The 14,509-nt window shown below is 30.0% G+C and overlaps 4 protein-coding genes across 4 annotated transcripts; 2 read left to right on the top strand and 2 right to left on the bottom strand.

The window, feature by feature from the left end:
- Window positions 1-67: 67 nt before the first annotated feature.
- LOC124929833 (probable inositol oxygenase) lies at window positions 68-1,941 on the bottom strand. The gene is made up of 10 exons (XM_047470220.1): window positions 1,914-1,941; window positions 1,675-1,768; window positions 1,513-1,594; window positions 1,224-1,428; window positions 1,050-1,162; window positions 855-977; window positions 701-770; window positions 536-614; window positions 183-264; window positions 68-94 (listed from the first exon to the last, which is right to left on the bottom strand). Exons 1-10 carry the CDS (start codon window positions 1,939-1,941, stop codon window positions 68-70), a joined length of 903 nt encoding a protein of 300 aa, XP_047326176.1.
- A 4,690-nt stretch (window positions 1,942-6,631) lies between these two features.
- LOC124931132 (zinc finger CCCH domain-containing protein 20-like) lies at window positions 6,632-7,926 on the top strand. Its single transcript, XM_047471526.1, has one exon. The coding sequence runs from the start codon at window positions 6,647-6,649 to the stop codon at window positions 7,619-7,621; it is 975 nt and encodes a 324-aa protein (XP_047327482.1). The 5' UTR covers window positions 6,632-6,646; the 3' UTR covers window positions 7,622-7,926.
- Window positions 7,927-8,383: 457 nt separating this feature from the next.
- Window positions 8,384-10,928, top strand: LOC124931593 (meiotic nuclear division protein 1 homolog). The gene is made up of 11 exons (XM_047472100.1): window positions 8,384-8,465; window positions 8,970-9,050; window positions 9,480-9,596; window positions 9,701-9,739; window positions 9,813-9,920; window positions 9,996-10,058; window positions 10,135-10,186; window positions 10,279-10,323; window positions 10,400-10,479; window positions 10,572-10,637; window positions 10,720-10,928. The coding sequence occupies exons 1-11, from the start codon at window positions 8,463-8,465 to the stop codon at window positions 10,735-10,737; spliced, it is 672 nt and encodes a 223-aa protein (XP_047328056.1). The 5' UTR covers window positions 8,384-8,462; the 3' UTR covers window positions 10,738-10,928.
- A 75-nt stretch (window positions 10,929-11,003) lies between these two features.
- Window positions 11,004-11,738, bottom strand: LOC124931592 (40S ribosomal protein S30). Its single transcript, XM_047472099.1, has 3 exons — window positions 11,610-11,738; window positions 11,374-11,511; window positions 11,004-11,214 (listed from the first exon to the last, which is right to left on the bottom strand). The coding sequence occupies exons 1-3, from the start codon at window positions 11,611-11,613 to the stop codon at window positions 11,168-11,170; spliced, it is 189 nt and encodes a 62-aa protein (XP_047328055.1). The 5' UTR covers window positions 11,614-11,738; the 3' UTR covers window positions 11,004-11,167.
- Between the last annotated feature and the right edge of the window lie 2,771 nt (window positions 11,739-14,509).

Below are 14,509 nucleotides of genomic sequence, written 5' to 3'. Positions count from 1 at the left end.
TATATATATTACTTAGTGTAATTGTACAAATATGACTAATTCATACAAAATATACAAAAACTAGCTTTCACCACCTCAGCTTTGCAGGAAAATACTGCACCAAATAATTTCACTTGTATTAATATTATTATTATTATTGGGACATAAAACTTTTTTACTTTTTTGAGAACATAGGCATTTACCTTTTCAATGAGGCCGAGATAATATGGTTTGACCTTTTCAATATCAATTCTGACATTGCTCTTGCTATATAAGTCATATTTGCTGCAAATCATTTAAAATATATTCATCCAAACAAAGGACACATAATGAAACTTGGCTTCATTTTTCTCTTGTTTTGGTATAGATCTGATTTTGAAAAAAAATATATATAAATTTATTTAAAAACTTTTCCTTTTGTTCTAGCTAATAGAATATTGATTTAAACTAGGCAATATTTTAATTATGTATATTAATAAAATTAATAATAGATTTTCGGTCAAACACAAAGTTTTAGTGTTTCTAAACAAAAATAATATAATAAACTCAAAATTACTTGAAAATGTGAACCCAATTCAAGTTTTCAATGTCTTGTGCATTCATCAAATGCTTGTATGCTCCTTCTTTATGCAAAGCTACAAAATTCACAAACCAATTATGTTTGTTAAAACAATTTTCTTTTTTTCATTTTTAATTTTCTTTCATTGAAAGTAAGGCTCACGATAGAAAGAATGGTAGCGGATAACGAACAAAGCAGCAGCAGGTAAGGTAGTTCCATTCTCTTTAGCTACCTGAAACACAAAAATCAAACACGATTAAATGAATAAGTATAAACGTCCCATGAAAAGAAGTATTATTAATTAGAATAATTGTACCAAATACATGTAATCGTCGTGCCCAAATGAGATCATCACGTTGTCTAAGCCACAACCGTCCGAGTAAATCCCATATTTGGTATTGTATTTGGGATTATTTGAATCTGGGTTTTCCTTGAAATACTGAAATCATTTCATTAAAATTGTTTACATTATTATTAACAATTTAATATAAATGGGTTTTTTAAGGTTAACCTTGTGATGTACAATTGATTCATCAAAGGCACACCCAAGTGGGAAAGTGTCCCCAACAACAGACCATTGAGGCAGTCCTCCAAATAGAGGGTCAAGCAGCACTTTACCAAGATCTGGACTAAAAAAAACATCATAGTTTTTTATTTAATGGGATATTTATTTGTATAGACATACCATGAACAAGGGCAGTCAAGTGTAACCAATCTTCATTTGGGTAATCTTTTCTTATGGCTTCAGCAGATTGTAACAAATGCTCAATTTGAGGTTCAACAACGTCGGGATCACTATCGTCCACTACATTGTTTAGAAGCTCACATGCTTCCCATATGCCCATTTCCGCCTTATCTAATTTACCATATTCGTCCCTCATCTTCTTAACCTACAATTTTCGAGTGGCGGTTTAACGAAAGTCAAACCGACCCGACACTTTCAGCTTTACATAGAGATTTGTTTGTCTTCTTACATAATCGTAAGTTTGATTAATGTGTTGATCTCGATAAAATAATTCAACTGTCTTTTGACGTTCATTCTTTGCGTTATAGTTCCTACATTTAAAAAAAATCACATTCAAAACATTTTCGTGTATTTCTATGATGCAAAATAAAGAGGGAGGATACAATGTGACCTGAAAGATTGCCCGAAAGAATTCTTTTCAGGGATGTCAAACTCATGATCAAGCCCGGATTCATTTGCTTTGGAATCGACGTTCTTGTTGGACTCTTCACGATGTTCATTAAAAGAAAATAACAAACCTCGATTAAGATCTTGATGACATGTTGAATTTATGCATGGAAAATCAATTGATTGATTATAACATTTATCTTAGAATAACAAATCTAAGTTAGAGAAGAGATTTATCAAAACCTGGATTTTGGACAACTCCTATCGTCATACTTTCCTAAAAGGAATAAGCTAACTTACTTTTGCCAAATATTTGTAATGGTTTTAAAAGTACTTTCCTCAGAATTAGGATCTTTAATTGGACTGTTTGCATGAAAATAGCTATCTATCCTCCACCCCAATTATCTAAACTTGTTCAACTTTATTTGACACTATTTTTGCTTGTTTGGGAACACGAATCTCTCCCACTTATACACACATTTCATTATTATTATAAAACAAAAAACAACACCTTATATTGAATCAAAGTGAATTGAATATATAATTAAGTATTGAATAACATAAATCAATCTAACCCTAAGTCATGTATTTTGATGAAAAAAATATCAAAAACTAGTTTTACTACTTTAATTAATATGAAATGAAATGCAATACATTATTTGTTTTGTTTTACATGTAATTAAATAATATATACATATCGAAAAAGTTTAAAATCACAATTAAAAAAAAAAAATCAATAAGAGAGCTAGAGTTTCTTAAAGGGTGAAAAGATTGTAGATATAGTTTGATTCAACTTATAATTTGTTGAAAATAAACTAACAAATTATTTACAAATTTAGCTTAATTTTGACAAATAAGCTGAATCAAAGGAGCACTGTGTGTTCAATTAGACTACCCACAGCAGGGTGTTAAATTTTTTCATTTAACACCCTGCCACGTCAGCTTAACACCTCTTTTAACACCCACTTTTTAACATGTCATACAGCAGCGTGTTATTCAAAGTATCAAAATTACTTTTTCACTTTCTCTCACTTCCACATCATTTAAACATATACATAATTTCATTTTTTTTAACCACAAACAATATTATTCATCACTTGATAAATCAAACATACAAATATTATTTAAAACGAAGAAGAAAACAAACACTCTAAACAAGGATGAAAGAGTTTGAAGATTTTAAAAGAAAGGTGATACAAACAAGGATGATAATATGGTAGAAAATTTCTGAAATTTTTTGGTGTCCAAATGACACAAACCAAGTCTCTATTTATAGATCGTGAAAAATAAAAAATATTGATATAATTTTTTTTTTTTTTTATTGATCAATCATTATTAAAATGTATTTTTAAAATAAGAAAAGTAAAATCAAAAGCCTGCCACATGGCAGGATCTCATTGGCCAAACAAAATTTGACACCCGTGTCAAATTTTGACACCCAAAATTTGACACCCAAAATTGCTCCCCTGCTGCCTCCCACCCTCCTCTTTTGACACCCAAATAACCCCTCAAATACTCCTCTGCTGCGGCTGGTCTTATAATTTTATTTTAGAAAATAAATCACATCAATATTATTACAACCATGTCTATTAAAAAAGTACAGATATTTTATTAAAAAATTAACATATTTATCTATGATAAAAAAAAAATGCAATGGCAAATAAAGATAACAAGCACTTATCCAGTCGCTTAATCCATTTGGTTTGGTTGCTTTTGTGGGTCCAAATGTTGGAAATTATTGCTCACTATTAAAGGATTTAATTGGGTTTCTTCTGCTTAGGCTTTGTTTGATTATAGGTTAAACGGAATATATTTTAATTATTTGTAAGATAAAAAATTAATATAATATCACAATTATTTCCATTTAAAATGTTTTAAATGAGAATGAAACTCGTAATATTTGAGTGATTAAAAATCGCTACTATTTTTTTATTTTTTTTAGTCATTTTAGTTGTTGATAATGAAACGTTATTTTCATTATGTTTTTCTAAATAAAACTGTTCGATTCTTTTTAATCAACTTTGAACTGTATATCAATTTGTAAAAACTTGTTAAAATATAAAATATTATTGCCGACATAATTTAAAATAAAACATAAATGAAGCATTCATCACACAGTCATAACTATGTATTCTACAGCGGTAAAAAAATAATTATATATATATATATTTGTTTTTCACAATTAGTATGTTATTATTATTTGATTTATTTATAAGTCATATCCTAGCTAAGTCTTGCATGTGATAATTGTGGGATTTTAATAAATTTTAAATTTTATTTTTAAAAAAAAGTTTAAAATTATTTGACTTATTTATATATATTTTTACTATGATCTGAATAATTATTTTAAAAAAACATATTTGTAAGTACAAGGTCTTACAAAAGAAGATAATTTATTCGAATAGTTAATTACCTGATCTTACTATTATAATCCTTTTAAATTAGAGTGTTTCTTGACTTACTTATTTTTAAAATGCACAATAAATAAAATAATATATATTAATTAATCTCCCATCCTTATCTTTCTTATTCAGAGGACAGTGGCACGAGATTTCCATATCCCATTAAAATTGACAACCATAAAAATTACAGTACTCAACTGTGATTTTAATTGGAGGCCCACAACCTTAGAAAAAATTATTCAAATTAAATAGTATGAAAGTTGACGGTTATGACTTCCATACTTAACTTTGGACTTTGTTTAGTTCAATTTATTTATTTTTTATTTTTATAATAATTAAGTACATAAACACTAGTAGTTGTTGTTGGTAATGAGATTTAAGCACATTCTTAATGTACCCATGGTGAATAGAGATTATCCCTTATCTAGAATTCCTCTTTTGGTCGTCTTAATATATATTTAACTGAGATATCTGTATTTACATCATCTCTGATTTTTTTATTATTTAAACTAAGCATGTTAACACAAGTTATTTACATGTTTCAGTTTTAAAATATATATTATATAAGTTGTATTGTCACTTACTAGTATAAATCAAGTTTTAAAAGTCATATTTAAGAGGTCTAATGTCACAAATTAATTTTTTATTAAAAAAAATATGATGAGTTTGGGGGAGTTTGACCCCAATAATAGACGAGTAAGTAAATTTATTTATGTTTCAAATGTAATATAATATATAGAGTACACAGTGTACACTACAAATAATATTAAATACACCCATTGTTTGGATAATTCCAGTTTATATAAAAAATAAAAATATGTAGTTTGACGACGGTATTTTTTTCTTTTGGGTAGGATCTTATATTTTAAGATTTGGTTATATTATTATTATTTATTATATAATTAAAAAAAAGGACAGTTTGAATAAAAGAGTAGCAAACGTGGCGTGTTCACGTGATATGACTCCTTCTCGTCCCTTGGTTGATCAATAAAGTTGGTCCTGTTTCAACTACACAATTCATTTTGCAATTAGTTCAATTTGCCTTTATTATTTTAGTACGGACAAGAGGTGCTTAGGGTAAGATTTGGGTCTTGCTTGATTCGACCTTTATTACTTACATTTAAAAACAACACATTTTCACTTCTTCACCCATTATCTCTTTAGGGTAGGGTTGTTCCATATATTGGTTATTGAACAGTTTATCTTTTTCAACCCAAAAATAATTGTTCGATAAAAAAAATATAAGTTATTTAGATTTTAATTTGTTAAATTATTATATTATGTTTTTTATTTACAATTTTGTAAAGATAGAGTAAAAATATTTTAATATTTAGTTGATAAAATAAATAATAATAATAATTTATTATTAAAAATCAAATAAAATTTAATAACATCCAAAAACACTGGCATCAATATCACATGTCAATAGTCTTTATATTCATATACATATTTGAATTATTAAAAAAAAAAATTATTTATCCAAAACAACATCAGGATTAGAATAACTATTATTTAAAACAAAATTAGTTAATCAATATAAATGTGCTTAGGGTTATTTTATACGGTGAACTTAGATTAAAAAAACAATATTTTGGACTTGGGGCTTATTCTATATTTGTTATTTGAAGGTTATTTTTGGGTTTTTTTTTTGTAAATTTGTTTTTTAACAAAAATGTAATTTTTTAAATTATTATAAAGTTATTTTTGTATTTAAAATTTAAATTTTATAAAAATAAAGTAAATGTATTTCAATTGATGAGATAGTGATTTTATAGTTAAAATGATAATGATGTAAATATTTTTTTTTTATAAAAAATGAATCTAAAATAAAAAATAATATTAATCAAGATCTTGAAAGTTGATTTATATCAAGGCCTTGTTTTTCTAAGTAATCTTGGAAGAGAAAATAATGATTATGTGAAAAATCATTATATATATTTTATTTTTATTTTTTTTTAAAAAAGACTTATTTATATATATATAAATAAAATAAATAATAATAATTTAAAATAAAAGATATTTTAGTATTTTAATTAATGAATTAACTAATTTGATGAATAAAATAGAAAATGATGTGATAATTGATTTTATTGAATTATTTGAAAAATCTGAATACTAACGCGGCACAAGACTGGTTTATTAAGTTTATAAATATTAATAAATCATAATTTATGTAATAGATTAAATAAATTGAATAATATTATAACAAAATAAACTGAACATAAAATAATAAGAAAAATAATGGCTGCTAATATATAATATTAAATTGACAAAATTACACTCCCATCTCGTCACCTTTAGAACCTAAGGGTGTAACTTTTACCCAAATAACGGGCTGTGACTTGCATACTCTTAAACAGCCTCACAGCTGGAGAATTTACATTTCCCTATAACTGTCTGTTTTATTAAACATCGTTACTTTAGCATTTCCCACAAAATTAACCGCCGTGTTAAATCATGCGCCTTTTTTTCCTTAACTTAACCATAGTTAAGATATAATAACCACAGTTAGACCCCCACTCTCCCAGCAGTTTATATAGCTAAACCCCATCATCTATAATCTATCCATCAAAGATGATGATCGGAGAAACTAACCACCTTAATCGGACGCTCCACATTCCTCCGTGGCCTATATACGACGATCCATTTATTACCGACGATTTCTCTCATTACCTCGTCGGAGAATCGCTAACAGCGGCTCTACAACGTTATCTTCCGTCCAATGAGACATCGGAAATCGATTTTGATGAATCGGATCTTTCTTTTGAAACATATTCATCCGATCATTTCAGAATGTTCGAGTTCAAAGTGGTTAAATGTACACGAGGACGTTCTCACGATTGGACTGAATGTCCGTACGCTCATCCTGGTGAGAAAGCTCGCCGGCGGGATCCGAGGATCTATCATTATTCAGGTACGTCTTGTCCTGATTTCCGTAGAGGTGATTGTAAGAAAGGCGATTCATGTGAGTACGCTCATGGCGTGTTTGAGTGTTGGCTTCATCCTGCTCGTTATCGTACTCAGCCATGTAAGGATGGATTAAACTGCTGCCGTCGAATCTGTTTCTTCGCTCATACACCTGATCAGATCCGAGTTATCACCTCGCGATCATCAGCATCGTTGGATTACTGTTACGACAGTCCTCCTCCTCAAGTATCTCAACGCCTTGTTTTCATGTCGTCGCCGGATTCTGGTTCTCCGTCGTCCGATTCACCGCCGATGTCGCCTCTTACCAATCGGAGCTCGATTAACGAGGTGGTGGCTTCTCTGAGACAGTTACAGCTTAATAAGATGTCTTCTTCTTGGATTGGATCTCCGACCGGGTTCGGATCCTCGAGAATGAATTTCCAGCATATCGGATTCAACAGCCTGCCAACAACGCCCCGACTAGGAATCGGATTATTTGATCCATTGGAGGAGCCCGTCATGGAAAGGGTTGAGTCTGGAAGGGATTTGAGGGCGAAGATGTTCGAGAAACTTAGCCGGGAGAATCCGTTAGTCGATGAACAGAATCCGGATTTTGGTTGGGTGTCGGATCTTGTCAAATGACTTGACCCGTACAATAATGACTATTTGTTATTATGGGTCATGATGATCTCAAACGTCACGCGAATACTGATAAAATGGGTGGGTATTTATTTCATAATCAAATCAATCAAATCATATTTAAGAGGGACCAATTTCGTGTATATTGAAGTTTAGGGTTTGAAGTATAAAATCGCTATTTTTTGGGGGGCCAAGAAATACAAGATGGAGAATGATATTTCTTGTATAGACAAAAACTAGAGTGTGATGCATAAGTAAGTTACTTTAGTTTTGATGGGTATATATATATATATTTTATTATAATTATGTATCGATTTTTAAATTTAAATACATATATAGAAAGATAATTAAATTACAATGTATGATTATATTAATTTTAAACTTTACTAATAATTATTAAACTGGACTAAGATTGTTAGGGACCCACATGATAATGAAATTGGGCCCACAAGAAAAGATTTGTTAGATTGATTACAAATGTTTCCATTAATAATAATCAGATAAGAACAAATCTATTGATTATCTGACAACACGCTTTATTAAATTAAAGTTACAAGTAAACTTGGAATGTAATTTTAATGAGCAGATAAATAGTAAAGTAAATAATTAGTTACGAAGACTTCATTTTATTTTGATTTTAAAATTTATGAACTTTTCAAATGAAAAAATAAACTGGGCCGTTTTATCACATGGGCCTGTGGCGGTATTAAAGTGCAAGCAAATAAGCCCAATAAGACATCAGGAAACTATTCCCGCCATAACTCAGGGTCATCATCAATAATCGCCATCATCTTCTTCTTCTGCAAGATTGAAGGTTTGAAGCTTTGTTATTTTCCCTACCGCGATGGTAAGCCACTGTCTCTACTCCAAATCATTGCATTATGCGATTCATTTGCTCCTAATTTACCACAATCATGGTTCATTTCCACGCATTTACCTTTTTAGATCTCTTAGATTGCTGATGAGGTTGATGATATACTCATCGATAGTGCTTGGACTTTCATTCTCGTCTACCTTCTTTAAAATTCTTCTATAGATGCATATCTAACGATGATGTACGCAGTTAACTTATACGTTTAATCACTTTACCGGTTTAAATCTCACTGGCTTACTTTATGAAATGAACTTCGAGATGTGTTCGTAGTTGAATTCAGTAACATAAGGTGTAGATTTGATTTTTCTATTTTAAGTTCTTAATCAACTTGATTCAGTTCCTGATTAACTGAGGTTTGTTAGATATTTCATCTGTTGTATGTCCATGGATTAATCGTATTGATCTTTTCATGGTTTCTAGCTTTTGCACACTCATCTGCACGCATTTCGTTGATGTATTCGATTTCTGTGTGTGCAGTCGAAGAAAAGAGGTGTTTCCCTGGAAGAAAAGCGGGAGAGGATCCTGCAAATATTTTATGATTCCCAGGACTTCTTCCTTGTGAGTGTCCATACTTTGAAACCTAAAATTAGGGCTTCTTCTAACTTTGGGATGTCAAAACAGTTAGTTCTACATGCTTCTTTACTGTAAACATCAACTGGTTGTACATTCGCATCTTAACTAGCAAAATATTCATCATTATATCTCAGTTAACAGTGTCAGACTTAACTATGGTATTTCTTATGTTCTTGTTTCCAATTCCAAAGTGTTGTTTATGATCTTCTCGAAGATCATAATACTTTTTCTAATCTATTTTTGAATGGTAGTTAAGAATTGGAATTAAACTTGCTTGCAATCTTATCCTCGATGTAGTACACTTTGGTATTACTCTTTTTATTTCTCTGTTAAGCCATAGTGGATGATAGATTATCTTTAATCCTTATTTCATTGGTTGAATTCAAAAGATTATTCAATGACCATATCTTTCAGCTCAAGGAACTTGAGAAGTTAGGCCCCAAGAAAGGTGTTATTACTCAATCTGTAAAAGATGTTCTTCAAAATCTGGTGGATGATGACCTCGTTTCAAAGGACAAAATAGGAACTTCAGTAAGTAAATTAGATATCTTGAACATTATTACTTTCCCAAATTCATTTAGCTGCATCAAGTTATGATTTACTATATCATCTATATTTTTCATTTTGGTTAATAGGTTTACTTTTGGAGTCTTCCTAGTTGTGCTGGAAATCAGGTGAGATTCTTGTATCTAATCTCAATATAAAGTAGAAACAGATGTATATTAAATAATGTTAACATCTTTACAGCTTAGAAATGTCACTCGAAAACTTGAATCTGACATTCAAAGCAGTAAAGCACGGTTAGAAGAGTTAGTTGAACAAAGGGAGACCCTTAAGAAAGGACGCGAGAAATCTGTATGTATCAACTACTAATGATTACATATTGAAACCAAATTGTTCTCTTTTCATAATGTTCTTGTTTTCTGTTAGGATGAACGAGAGGAAGCCATGAGTAAGTTAAAAGCTATCGATAACAAGTATAATGAACTAAAGGTACTCTAATCGTGTTATTTCACATGTGTTTGAATTTTATGCAAATAATCATAACTCTTCCTTAATTATCTATCAGGAGGAAATGGTGCAGTATGCTGATAATGATCCAGCTGCATTCGAAGAAATGAGTTAAGAGATCGTCTTTTATCATTTCTTTTTGCGCTTGATAATGCTATAAATGGTTGTTCAGAAATGTTTATATTTTTCTTTTGACTGACAGAGAATGCAAGTGAAGTTGCTTATGCAGCAGCAAATAGATGGACAGGTTTAGCCCTACTTGTTTATATGTGTTAATTTATGTAACAAACTTAACTATAATATTTGTTGTAATTCTTTTGTAGACAATATTTTCACACTTCGACAATGGTGTTCAACCAACTTTCCACAGGCCAAGGAGCATTTAGAGAATTTGTATAAGGAAGTAAGTCTACCACCATCTCTTGTTTGATATTAAATACAACTGATTGAATTTTTTGAACAAATTTATCAAGAATTCATTTTTTTTTTGTACAGATAGGAATAACAGATGATTTTGACTATTTGGAGTTACCAAAAGTTGTTGGTACAATTAAAGATCAGGTAATTATATTACTGCACAATCCAGTACTTTAAGTTAATAAAATGAACCAGTGATGGATTTACATAATAAATTTTACTGCAGGAAGAAGACTCTAATTGAAGTTCGTGAAGAGAAGATAATTTGTTTTCATAAGTAATTTCATGTTGAGCTTGGCTCTCTTTTCATTAGTCTTTAAAATAAACAAAAGTTAAAAACTAATGTGACTTGGTTTATTTAGCCTTGAAACTAACATTTTCTCAGATTATTTCTCGGCATAAAATTTTGATATAATCATATATAATTTTCTCATTTTATGTAGAAATCGTAATATAACTAGAGATTTTTTGAAAATTGATCAAGAGATATAATAATGAAAACAAAACATGAATAGGTAAAGGAATTTGTTAATAAAATTATTAATAGAACTTAGAGATGCATATATTGATCTTGTTCAGCAAACTGAAAGACCAAAACTACAACATTCCCAAGTCGAAACATTTAAAGAAGAATTCTAATCGAAAAACATGAAAATTAACAAATTATAAGCATTTTACTTCTCAGATGAGTTAGGTCCTCTCTTCTTTCCAAAGCCAACGACTGCATAAGAAAAGGAAAGAAAATGTAATCGATCAAATTTAGGTTTGGATGTGACGATTAGGTTAAGAGTGAGAAAGAAAGAGAGAGAGAGAGAGAGAGAGAGAGAGAGAGAGAGAGAGAGAGAGAGAGAGAGAGAGAGAGAGAGAGAGAGAAAGTTACCGGCGGTGACGAAACGGCGATTGTACTGGATCCTCTTGTGAGCGCGACCTCGGGGCTGCTTCTTCTTGTCCTGTTTAGCGACCTTGGGAGTTTGACCCCTGACCTTACCGGCACGAGCAAGTGAACCGTGGACCTTACCTGTTTGCATAATAATAATAATATAGATTCATCGCCATTGATAAACATTGATAAACAGATCGGATAATTGAAATTGAAAGACGGAAATCTATTCTTACCCATTGTGGATTAAAATAAACTTGAGAGAAGCTCTGATCGACGATGGTCTCTTAGAACAAACAAACACAGCTGCGGCAACGCGGGCAGATCTTGAATGAAGCTTAGGAGGCGATTAGGGTTTAGGATACCTTTATATATAGGGATTGATCGAACAAGCTGGGCCTTGGTCTATTGGGCTGACGGATTGCCTTTTTATTATTTACTTTATTAGAAATAGAATCGGACGGTGTTTTGGGCCTCGGGAAGGATCCATTATGGTTTTGTTTTTTTCAGAAAATCTATATATATAATGATGCTTAATTTTTAAAGTGTCCGGATTGCCGGGTCGAGAGCTGTGGTTAATTTGGATACTTGGGTCGGATTGTGGGTTGACCCGTTTTTAAATTTAAAACGGTTAAAAATAAAATTAAAAATGCTAGATGTTTCGAACTTGCAACCTAACAAAACAAGTACAACTCTTTAACCAACTAGGCTACAAAGACTTTATATTTTAAATTCAACACCAAATTTGATAAACGCGGGACGTTTTAACATTAATATAAGTTCAACTTTTTAACTAACTAATCTATATATATATATAATGATGCTTAATTTTTAAAGTGTCCGGATTGCCGGGTCGAGAGCTGTGGTTAATTTGGATACTTGGGTCGGATTGTGCGTTGACCCGTTTTTAAATTTAAAACGGTTAAAAATAAAATTAAAAATGCTAGATATTTCGAACTTGCAACCTAACAAAACAAGTACAACTCTTTAACCAACTAGGCTACAAAGACTTTATATTTTAAATTCAAACACCAAATTTGATAAATGCGGGACGTTTTAATATTAATATAAGTTCAACTTTTTAACTAACTAATATATAATGATGTTGAGTAAATGGATACTTGGGTCGGATTATGTGTTGACCCATCCATAAACTTAAAACGGTTAAAAATAAAATTAAAAATGTTATCCGTAATTTTTTTCGCGGTTTTTTATATTATTACTCGTGCAAATGCACGACTAAATACTAGTTAAAATAAATACTCTATAATTTTTTACTTTAATATTCAAACCTCATGATTTAGCATTTTGTCCTTTACCTAGTTAGTTTACCGTTTCTGCTTGAAAAAACCTTAAACAAATGAAAGTAACAGTCTAAAAAACATAAGATTAGATTTCAGATTATTCCTATATTATATATTTAAGACATATTGTAACTCTTTTATTTATCATTAAATATATATATAAGTTTAATTTAAAAAATCTTTTGTTCAAATGATTCTGATTTGTCTATTCATGTAAGCGTGATCATGTATAGTTCTTAGATGTTAAGTTTCAAGTTTTTCAGCTTTGTCATATTATTATATACTTCTACGCTTCTACCTCATCTATGGGTATAATGAGATTGCACGTCTTTTTAAAGTTAAATATTCGGTGGTGAAATGTAACATCGATCCCGGACCGACCGCCCCCATAAGGGAGCCCAATTATTAGAAAAAAATTAAGAGCTTTAGTTAATTTTACTATTTTCTTAACATAAAAGTGTCTAATAGAGTGGTTTCTGAGTTCTGAATAATAAACAAATATTTTTGTTTGATTATGGCTTTAAATTTCATAATTAATAAACTTTAAACTAAAATCAAATCAGGTAACCAAAATTTGTACATTTGAGGAATATTTATTATACGTGAAAAGTTTATCGGGAGCATTCAATTTTTATTGTAACTGATGAAAATTGTATTAATTTTTTAGACGACACTTGTGTGATGGTAATGTTTGGCGAAGGTTTTTCCCAAATTTGTTTATATTTCTATTTGTAGAGATACATCATTCTAAGATATGTTTGACATTCAGTCTAGTGGTTTTGCTAATTGTATCAGATATAGAAGAAGATTGATCAATGAGGAAAACATGTCTAATAATATATTTTTGTTCATGGTTAGAAATAAGGGGTTAAACCCGTATTTTTAGAATTTTATGCGGTGACATGATCTGAATAACTTTCATATGAGACATTATTACACTTTTTTCAATAAAGTTAGCTCGATTGATCTTTGTTAAGAAAATTTATGAGAGTCTAAGATGCCTATCAAGATCTTCTTTTTTGTTTAGAGTGTTATTCACAGCGGAAATCTCACTGATGATAGATGTATAGAAAAAAATATAATTATTGTGAGTCGTATGTGTTATAAAGAAGTTGTGCCGACTTCTCATATATTTTTACATTTTCACGTTGTTGCAAATATATGAAGATTTTTGTGAAATTTGATTGAAATATAATGAGTTATGCCGGAAACTATTAGTGGTCATTATGAGGTATTAATTTGGGCTACTAAAATGCGAGACTTAGAAGATGAGTTTTTATCCTTATAATTTTCCGTTGGATTATCTGATTGGGAAGAAATTAGAGAACTTTTAACAACGAAAGTAGGTCTTCAAAGATTATTCATAATGTTATTATCATTACGATGTCGGAGAATAGATCTGAAAAACCTGTGAATTCAGATGTAGATGTTATTGTTCTTCTTGAAATTTTTTGAATGAATTAATTATTTAATGTATTCAATTTGTATATATTTTTTTCTTAAGTTACGTTTTTATCGTTGTACTTAAACGATTTTTATTAAATCAATTATTTAAAAAAAATGTCAAAATTTGTTTTCACGTTTGTCTATGTGGTAGAATTGAGCTGACAATGCATTCATCTAACTACTACAAATATCAAAAAATGATGGAAATTTTTATATAAAAGTAAAAATCGATCTAAGAGATCAAAATATCATGGGTTCATTTCTATCGAAAAGCGTTTTGAATGAAAACGGAGCACCATGGTTATGGAGTGTTATGCATACTAGTTCTAGTTATTTATAATAAAAAAAAAAATCTGTAAAGGATTAATTTACACAAAATATTTAAA

This window comes from Impatiens glandulifera, chromosome 3 (genome assembly GCF_907164915.1).
Source record: "Impatiens glandulifera chromosome 3, dImpGla2.1, whole genome shotgun sequence".
NCBI lineage: Eukaryota > Viridiplantae > Streptophyta > Magnoliopsida > Ericales > Balsaminaceae > Impatiens > Impatiens glandulifera.
Note: the sequence above shows the minus strand (reverse complement) of the source record. Positions and strands in the feature narration are given on the sequence as shown.

Excerpts from the sequence above, each read along its gene's own strand:
- LOC124931592 (XM_047472099.1), bottom strand. Across the intron at positions 11,215-11,373 it reads TCGCCGTTTCGTCACCGCCG|TCGTTGGCTTTGGAAAGAAG; the intron begins GTAACTTTCTCT and ends TTTCTTATGCAG.
- LOC124931132 (XM_047471526.1), top strand. The coding sequence starts at position 6,647 with ATGATGATCGGAGAAACTAACCACCTTAATCGGACGCTCCACATTCCT.
- LOC124931593 (XM_047472100.1), top strand. Across the intron at positions 9,597-9,700 it reads AGGACAAAATAGGAACTTCA|GTTTACTTTTGGAGTCTTCC; the intron begins GTAAGTAAATTA and ends TTTGGTTAATAG. Across the intron at positions 10,324-10,399 it reads AGCAGCAAATAGATGGACAG|ACAATATTTTCACACTTCGA; the intron begins GTTTAGCCCTAC and ends ATTCTTTTGTAG.
- LOC124929833 (XM_047470220.1), bottom strand. The coding sequence starts at position 1,941 with ATGACGATAGGAGTTGTCCAAAATCCAG. Across the intron at positions 1,163-1,223 it reads CTTGACTGCCCTTGTTCATG|ATCTTGGTAAAGTGCTGCTT; the intron begins GTATGTCTATAC and ends TTTTTAGTCCAG. Across the intron at positions 95-182 it reads ATCTCGGCCTCATTGAAAAG|TATTTTCCTGCAAAGCTGAG; the intron begins GTAAATGCCTAT and ends TATTTGGTGCAG.